The sequence below is a fragment of the Cricetulus griseus genome, chromosome 3, assembly GCF_003668045.3.
Source record: "Cricetulus griseus strain 17A/GY chromosome 3, alternate assembly CriGri-PICRH-1.0, whole genome shotgun sequence".
NCBI lineage: Eukaryota > Metazoa > Chordata > Mammalia > Rodentia > Cricetidae > Cricetulus > Cricetulus griseus.
Genome location: NC_048596.1, coordinates 186,586,685 through 186,595,810, shown reverse-complemented (window position 1 = coordinate 186,595,810; position 9,126 = coordinate 186,586,685). Strand labels below are relative to the sequence as shown.

Sequence of the window (9,126 nt, the reverse complement as noted above, 5' to 3'; positions counted from 1 at the left end):
TCTCCAGTGCTAGGACTATAAGCATGTGCCACATATCCACCTTTTAATATGGGTTCTGGGAGTCAAACCTGGTCATGCTGGCTAAGGAAGCACTTCACCAACACAGCCATCTCTTTGGTCTTTCTCTCCCACCCAACTCCCAAAATTTAAGGATGATTGTCAGGGAGTTTATTTGAGCTTACAGTTCCAGAAGGGTAAATGTCCAGCACCATCACAGCAGGTAAGCGGGGCAGCAAGCAAGCAAACATGGTGGTTGGAGCCTCAAGCTACAGCAAGCAGGAAGCAGAGAGCAAATTGGGAATTGCTCATTGAAACCTACGAGCCCACCCCCCAATGACAACCTTTCTCTAGCAAGGCCATGTCTCCTAGATCTCCCCAAACAGCACCACTCTCTAGGAATGAAGTATTGCCAGAGCCTATGGGAGACATTCTCCTTCAACACGCCCCCCCCCACACACACACATCATGCTAAAAATTATAAGAGACTATTTCAATATATTCAAATGTTCTGTATTCTAATACAGATTATTATTTTTAAATATTCAATCTTTGAAGGTCTTAAGAGTTTTAGGGACTAACACACAAACACACTTAAAATAATAAAAAAGCAAAGCAAGTTTTACTATTACTACCTAAACTCAAACATCCAACTATATCCTAATTAAGTGGTTTAAATAAGTAAAAGTAAACCCCAATATTACTAACGAGGCAGCAAAACAGTTCCCAAGAGCAGTTTCTCTCCTGGTAACCAATTTGCTATTAGACTGTGACTAACCAAATCACTTTCATCAAGTCACTAGTAGGAATTGAGGTTCCTTCAGAAAGAAACAATCTTAGACTTTCACTGCCAGGCCATGCTCCTCTCTACCCCAACCCCTAAAGTGAACAAATTCTCTCCTAAAGATTTCCCATAAATATAATATTGAGGGAATAAATTTTCATGAATACAAATAAAAGGAAATGGAACATTAACTCCCAGTCAAACCTTCCTTAGAAGTTTCCCACTTTCGGCCAGGCATTGGTGGCACACGCCTTTAATCCCAGCACTTGGGAGGCAGAGGCAGGCAGATCTCTGTGAGTTCGAGGCCAGCCTGGTCTCCAGAGCGAGTGCCAGGATAGGCTCCAAGAAGTTTCCAACTTTCATTTTTAACTTCCCTTATTTTTTAATGAAATGAACACAAAATTTGTCTGCTTAAGACTTTATTTGTGAATTATAATAGAACTCAAAAATAGCAAAGAATATGAAAAATGTATTAACCAAATATATCACAGAGTATTTCCATTTTTAGGTAATAAAAAATAACTAAAAATTCATGCAAGATGTAATTATCTACTTCATAGAACTTCAAAGTAACAAAGAATTAATTAACAGGTTGCCAGATAAGTTCATTATATTATTAAATATATATAACTCAAAATCAAATGTAATTGATAAAATAACCATTTCATGGATAATCTCAGTAAAGTGCCTGCCATTTTCAAACTAAAAATTAGCAAAGATTAAAAATTTGTTAACCTGTCATTCTGAAAGTGTTACTTTTCCTCAGTATTCACTATGATCACCACACTCCTACATAACCCACAAGACATAACTATACACAAAGCCTTAAAACTCAATCATCTTTCCATTCATTGCTTACTGGACATTAAAAACGCCAAGATTGGCTGGGTGATGGTGACTCACACCTTTAATCCCAGCACTCAGGAGGCAGAGGCAGGCAGATCTCTGTGAGTTTCAGGCCAGCCTGATGTACAAAGCTACACAGAGATGCCCTGTCTCAACAAACAAAAACAAACAAATAAACAATGCCAAGATTGCTGAAAGAAGCTTTTCATGATAAAATATCAGACATAATTTCCCACTGTACAATGACCTGTGGCTTTGGCTTAAAGCTGTCTTATTAGTTGGATATTACAGCTAGTGAAATAGTCACTCAAGAGCACACTAGTTTCACTCCAATCAAAAGAAAATCAAGCCACTGATCTAAAGGCAATGAATGGCACATACCAAGAAATCTGTTAGAAAGATCCCTGAAATCCATCATGACATGTGAGTCAACTGCTCCCAAGTAAATAGTGATGCCCAGGAGGTGATGCCACTCACTTCTTTTATGAATGACTTCTAACAATCATTAACAGCGTTAGCCTATGAGAGAAACTGGTTGGGGGAAAAGTCTGAATAAAGAAAAACAAGTGCAAATCTTCAACAGATAAATGAGACCAACTCCACTGCGCAGGAGGTGTGTTGACACCCCAAGCACATACTGATGTCACAAGATTACAGGCTGAATACCACCCGTGCACGGTTCCTACCATAAGAACTCTGTGCCTATTAGTACATATATCCTTCAGATGAGAACAAGCTATGACTTTCCATAATTAATGTCCTTTGATACAAAAAACTGGCATTTCTCCAAAATGAAAGGTATTAAATAGAGAGGGCAGGTGAAATGAAGGCAGAAACTAAGTCACAAAAATAAATCTCAACAGGGACATGCTCAATTTTATAACTCAAGGCTGCTGATGACTTTGTCTCTCTCTCCTTGAATAATCAAATGCAAATGCCTTTTAGCAATGGCAGCATTCAAATCCCACAAAAAGTCAAGCAGTGTCCCCTGAAGGAGCACCTCCATTGGCACAAACTGCAAAACCTGCTGGGGTGCCTGAGAATGGAGCAAAGTGCTCACCAACTCATTAACACTCTGCAGATACTGGAAAACTGGATTTGGCAGGTTCTGATAACCAATGCACAGAAGGACTGCACAGGTCCTGAGGGGCTCAGAGGACGTGGGACAAGAAAATGTGACAAATCTAAAACAGCTGTGGAGAACAAAGATCAAGCCAGCCATAAATCTTGTTAAGCAAGAAAGTACAGGCAAAATCATTACATCTCCTGTTTGAAGTTGCTTCAGCGAGTGTAGAAGGCAATCCAAAAACAAATGCTGGTATGTTGGGTCACCATCATGAAGCAGTGAACAGCTGAAGGTTATGAGTTCAATGGATTCCAGCAGCTGGACTTCCATCCGTGTGTGCACTTTGAAATCACAGACAATCGATGAACCCACAAGCAGGCACTTTATTGGGTTGCTGGGTTCTACAAATTGCTCACCCTGTAGGCACTTGGTAAGACTAAACAACTCGGATAATATCAATTCTTCTGAAAAAATGTGACAACAGTAGTATTGCTGCTTGGGCCTGAACTTGGAATCCAAACTCAAAGCTTCCCCCAAGGACTTTTCAACGGCTTCATTAAGAGTCTTTAAAATTTCACCATCACAGAAAGGAGAACACTTGACCTTCGGCAGTTTCTTTCCTTCTAAAATATGCCATAAGTGGCACTCAAGATCGGAAGTTGTCCCCTCTAAGAGGGAATTTTGCCCAGGATGATACACAGCATGTTCCTCTGCCCAACTATTGAAGTATCCTTTGGCTACTTTATCTTTCCACGAAAGGTTTTCTAGAATCTTGCGTTCATTATAGGTTTTAAAATACTTGTTCCTCTGTCCAAACCATTTTGTGTTTGTACTACAACCAATATTGGATTTTTTAACAAGCCAGTGATTTCTAGAAAGAGGCTTCAGTTGAAATTTTTGCATAAAATATTGTGCAGCACAATCCCTTAAATTATTCAATTTCTCTTGCTCCCCTTTTCCCATGCACTCAAATAGACGAATGTTCTCAGAAATCGTCTCTAACTGGTATCTATGAAAGAATGTACAGCACTCTTCATGTCGCTCAAGAAAAGATTTGGGGAGAACATGATGGGGAAAGAGTGCTTTCCTGGTCATTTCAGTCCCAAAATTCAACACCATCCTAGATAACAAAGGGCGGACAGCCTCTCTTCCTTTATAGAGGAGACACACCACATAAACTTCTGAGTTTCCTGCCTTGCTAGTGGCAGGTTTGAAAACATGGACTTGGTCAAAGGAACAATTTAGCAGGTACATGAGGTTTACAGAACAATGTTCAAACAACGTAAACATCTTTAGAACAAAAGAGCCACCGTTTCCAAGGGTGGTCAGAGCAGTGACAACTTCACAGTAATGCAAAGAAGAGACTAATGCCTCCTGTTCACCTGGGTTTCCCTGGCAGTCAAAACTTCCATCAGCAGTGACCAAGTGGACAGTAGACATGCTGCTGAGGAAATCCTCAAGTCCAGTCAGGTATTTCAAGGTCATGATATCACCAGTATTATCTGGGCCAAAGTACCAATGGTGCAAGGTGTTTGCGATCAGCCGGTCATCCATGATCATCCTAAGATTGTCATTTGCTTCATGGTATGGATTCAGGGTGTTAGCTACCCAACTCCACTCACAGGGGAACCGGTGGGATTTTAAGTAATGATTGAGACTACATATGAAAGCTCCTGGGGCTTCACAGAGGTGCAGAGAATTCAGTTTTCCATTCTGAAAAGCTTCCTGAGGAATAAGTGGAAAACTGCACAGAATCTCCTGGAATTTGCACCAGGCTTGAGTGCAAAGCTCTGCATTGACAGCCTTTTTCACGTGAGACGTGATTTTTCCCGCCTTGTTGGTGAAAGCAGTGTGCTCATGCCACTCGTCCAGCCTCTTATCACTCAGGAGGTTTTTCACTTCATTCAGGGAGCTCTTCAAGTCCAGAAAGACACTGAACTCTGTGTGGTCACAGGTGAAAACCTCAGTGGGTGCTGGTAATTGCCACTCATTATTAAGTGGCTTACAGTATGAAAAGTTCTTGGCGAAGAGCTCAAACACGTCAGTGACAACATCTGGGCTGAAGGTCTCAGAACTTGCTGATTGCTGAACTGGCAGCTTTCTGCGCTTACTCATTTTCAAACCAAGTTAAAATCTGGGAAGAGAAGACAAAGTTACATGACTCAACTTATAGTGAGTGAAACAGCATCAGAGTAAATCTGATTACACTTCAACAAACCCAGTACAATGTGAAGGCTGATGTCAGCAGTTATAAGTTTAGCGAAGCAATGTGAAATAAAGGGAAAAGGCCTAGATAACCAACAATCCTGGGCTCAAATTCCAGCTCTTCTCTTTCCAGTTTAACCAATGTCCTGAAAAATTCAGTTTTATTCTGGGATTCAATTTTTTTTCTTATTAAAAAAAAAAAAAAAACCTGGTCTTTCCTTTCATTTTTTTTTTTAAGAGGTGGCACACAACAGAGACTAGCAGTGAGTGGCAGCTGTTGCCATAGCAACTCACCCAGCTCCTCCCCAAAGCTCTGTCCTCAGCTTAGACACCACACATGTAGCTCTAAACATATATACACATTTCAGCTTCATCCTCAAACATGACCTCAAATCAAGTTCTAACACAATGGGGCCTTTTAGCATTTTGACTCCCCTTCATACCCACCTTCCTTCCAGGATGGGTGTCTCCTGCACCCGAGCCTGGACTGGCCAAGCCTCTCTGCTGTCAGTGACTTACTCACCCACAAGGGGTGCTTTTACACTTCTGTCCACATTTCCCTGAGACTGGTGCCTTGGTGATACTAATCATCAATGTAAACCATCAACTGCCATCCCTAGTTATAATTTGGATCTGAAATGTTGCCCAAAGACCCTGGTGTGAAAGGTTTGGTTCCCAGTGCATGTTGTCACTTGGAGGTGGGAGAAACTTTGAGAGGCAGAGCCAAGGGAAGGAAGCTAAGTTAATGAACAGCTATTGGGACTCTGGCCCCTTCCTCTTTGCTTCCTGGCTGCCATGAGGTCAATAGCCCTCCATGTACTATCCACCATGTCCTGCCTCACCACAGGACCAACTGAAACTTCTGAAACCGTAAGCCAAAATAAGCCCCTTTTCCTAGTAAATTGTTTTAACCCAGGTTTTTCTCACAGCATTGTAAAGCTAACCGAGGCATTCATTACACTGTTTGTAAACTAAATTGTACTGGTTGGCCTTCCTAATGATGCTAAACTGCCCAATATTTTTCTGGGAATCCTGTCTCCCATATGCTTTGTCAGACAGCCCCTTGCATACACTATACAATCTGATTACTTCTTTCACTAAAACTTAATTGATGTCAAAAGCAGAATTTTACAACGAAAGAAAAATTTGTACTGAATCTAACTGCAGCCATTCTATACTCTGGATTGCAATGCTACCTTGCAGGGTGATGAGATGGCTCAGTAGGTAGAGAAGCTTTCCAAGCTTCTGACTCCCCAAGAGTTCAATCTGCAAACCCACATGGTGCAAGGAAAGACTGGACTCCTGCAAGTTGTCGTCCAATCTCCATGTTTTCACACACACACTAAATTAATGTTTAAAAAAAAAAAAAAAAAAAAAACCTAACAAAAACCCTATTGCCCAGGAAACCAGAAACATCTATCTCGTTGAAAGGAAAAGGCTAAGAAAAAGACGCATTTCTTAATCTTAACAACACTGTTGAGAAAGCTCTTAAAATCCAGCATTGCATGTTGCATGTTACCTGTGTCACTTGTTCAGTGAATTGACAGGTGCTTTGGTTCATCCAATGCTCTTGCATTCAATAAATGTTTTTGTTTATCTCAAAATTCGTTAGACATAAAAAAATGACAACTAAATCATCATCCCACAAAAAAGCAAACATTTGAGGATGAAAATTATGAGTCAGGCCCATTTCTTTGCATGCTAAGCAAAATGAACCTAAAAGCAGTCTAAAATGAGAGATAAAGATAAGCTATGACTACACCTGTGACTTGACACCAGTGTTCCCTCAGTCCTGTCCTTTCAGCAAACCTTCCAACCCCCTTCCAACCTGTATTTGGTCCTGTATTCATTTGGTCTACCAGGCTGTAAGCCCCCGAGAGTGACAAGGCATCTTTTTAGTCATCTTGTTTGCCACAACTATTTACAAGTCACACGTAAGTAGAGATAAACAAGCACAAACTTTCATCAACATCATCTAACAGTTAGAAACTGCATCTAGAAAAGTTTTCGGTGGTTCTCAACTTTCCTAATTCTGTGACCTTTTAATAGAGTTGATCCCCAGCCATAAAATTATTCTGTTGCTACTTCATAACTGTAATTTTGCTACTATTATGAGTCACAATGTAAATATCTGTTAAGGAAGGATATCTGAGGTGTGCCCTGACCCACAGGCTGAGAACTGCTTTAGAATCTGAAGATAGACAAAAATAGGGTAATTCTGTATGCACAAAAACCCTAAGAGTAAATAAAAATTAATTACAATAAGCTCATCTGTCTTGATTCACTGTGCTTACTGGGAACTGCAGCTACATTTAGATCTCAAATATTCTATTTTGAAAAACGTCTACTTTCAGTCATTAACTTTACATACTAATTAGTGGCCGTGGTTAAGCTGTGAAATCTTACCGAAATTAAGTAGGTAATTATCTTCATTTGCAAACAACTAGTGGGATTCAAACACCCCACTATTCCTGACTGTACCCTTCGTGTCAGCTAGTTCTAAACATCACTTCCCCTTGCTCATTGTACCCCAGTCACACAAGCCTTCCCTGCTGCTATTCACAGAAGACCCAGGCACACTCCACGTTGAAACACTTTGCCCAATACTAAGAGGCATTCTCTATCTGGGCTTTACTTCCCCAAGCATCTATACATAGGTAATTCCCTCAGCTCCTGCTATTACTTGCTCAAAGGCAATTTGCTCTGTGAAGCCTACCGTAACATACTTATTTTTAAATTGTGTCTTGTGCTCCCAATGTCCCTTACCTTGCTTTCTTCCATGGCATTCTAATTTACCACTAATTTATTCCATATTTTCTGTTTATGATTTGTCCTCCCCAGACTAGAATGTAAGCTCTGTGGACAGCAATCTTTATTTTGCTTTCTTACATGTTGGAACCCCCAAGAGGTTCCAACAGTGGCTAGTGGATAGCGAAGCACACAAGTACTAACCAGACAAACGAACGACCATTACCACTTGGCCCAAAAGACACAGCTGTGAGCGGAATAATGCATTTCAACTTCACTCCAGCACTTCAAAGCACGACTTTTAAAAAAAAAAGTGACTTTTTAAATTAAAAGCATGTCGTTTCCAAAGTGCACATGTAGATTTCCCAGTATGTGACCCTCGGTGCCTTTCACTAAGCACTTGATGGAGTGGCATTTGTGTCATCTTAATTGTGTGAGGTGATCAATATCACATTGCAAACTCCATAAACAAATCAAGTCGCTTCCTGTTCAAAGGCACAAAGAAAGTACTTGTAAGATTCGTGGAGCCCAGCACCAAGTCGTTAACTTCTCAACAGCTGTTAGCTCTAAACCAGCATCAGACATTGTTAATCAGTGTTCCCGCCAACTCCTGCGAGGAAGCAAAAACACTGCTCACTTGCTCTAGTGGGAGGGGGTCCCCTGACCCCGACCCCGACTGGAGCAGCCCCGCCGTGAACCATCGCCGACTGTCACTCACCGAGAAGCCGGGTACGCATTACTCAGCTCACGCCCACCAGAGCCGCATGGTCTGGAACCAGCCACACTTCACGCGCGATCCCCACGCCTCCAACCCATCCTCCACTTCCGCTCCCGGGAACAGCTTCCGGGGGTGGCGTCTCTTGTACGCTAGCCGCAACCGGAGTCACGGACAAGGGAGAGGGCGTGCCGGGAACGCTGCCCGGACGCGCGCACGCGCAGCTGCATCCAGAGTCTCCTCCAGGCCACGCCCCACCTGCTGCAAGCCTTGACAGCCACACTGCGCAGGCGCTCTCCAGGATGGTGGCGTCACTCAGGACCGCAACTCTTGAGGAGCTAAGCTCTGGTGCTGAGAAACACTGCGCTCCGCCGGTCGCCATGGCAACGGAGCTGGGCTTCGGAACCCTAGGGTTCATCCCGTGTGAGGGCACAGGCTAGTTCCTACATTGAATTGGAACTCAAAAGATAGCCAGTTCAAAGGCAAAACAAACGAACCGGCGAGTCGGCATCATCGCTTAAATAATGTGTTTACATATTGATAACGCAATAAAAAAAAATAGAAACAAACCACCTGGTGTTGAAGCTCAAGCCGTTAATACCAGCTCTCATGAGCCAGAGGCAGGCAGATCTCTGAGTTCGAGGCCACCTTGGTCTACATAGAGAGTTCTAGGATGGGAAGGGTGTGTACACTGGGGTGGAACGCAGGTCTTCTTGCTTAAAGGGCAAATACTACCAACTGAGCCATCTCCCCAGGCCTTATTTC

At 42.3% G+C, this 9,126-nt stretch overlaps 1 protein-coding gene across 1 annotated transcript; it reads right to left on the bottom strand.

The window, feature by feature from the left end:
* Window positions 1-1,183: 1,183 nt before the first annotated feature.
* Window positions 1,184-8,512, bottom strand: Cmtr2 (cap methyltransferase 2). The gene is made up of 2 exons (XM_027405994.2): window positions 8,365-8,512; window positions 1,184-4,827 (listed from the first exon to the last, which is right to left on the bottom strand). Exon 2 carries the CDS (start codon window positions 4,806-4,808, stop codon window positions 2,505-2,507), a length of 2,304 nt encoding a protein of 767 aa, XP_027261795.1. The 5' UTR covers window positions 4,809-4,827; window positions 8,365-8,512; the 3' UTR covers window positions 1,184-2,504.
* Between the last annotated feature and the right edge of the window lie 614 nt (window positions 8,513-9,126).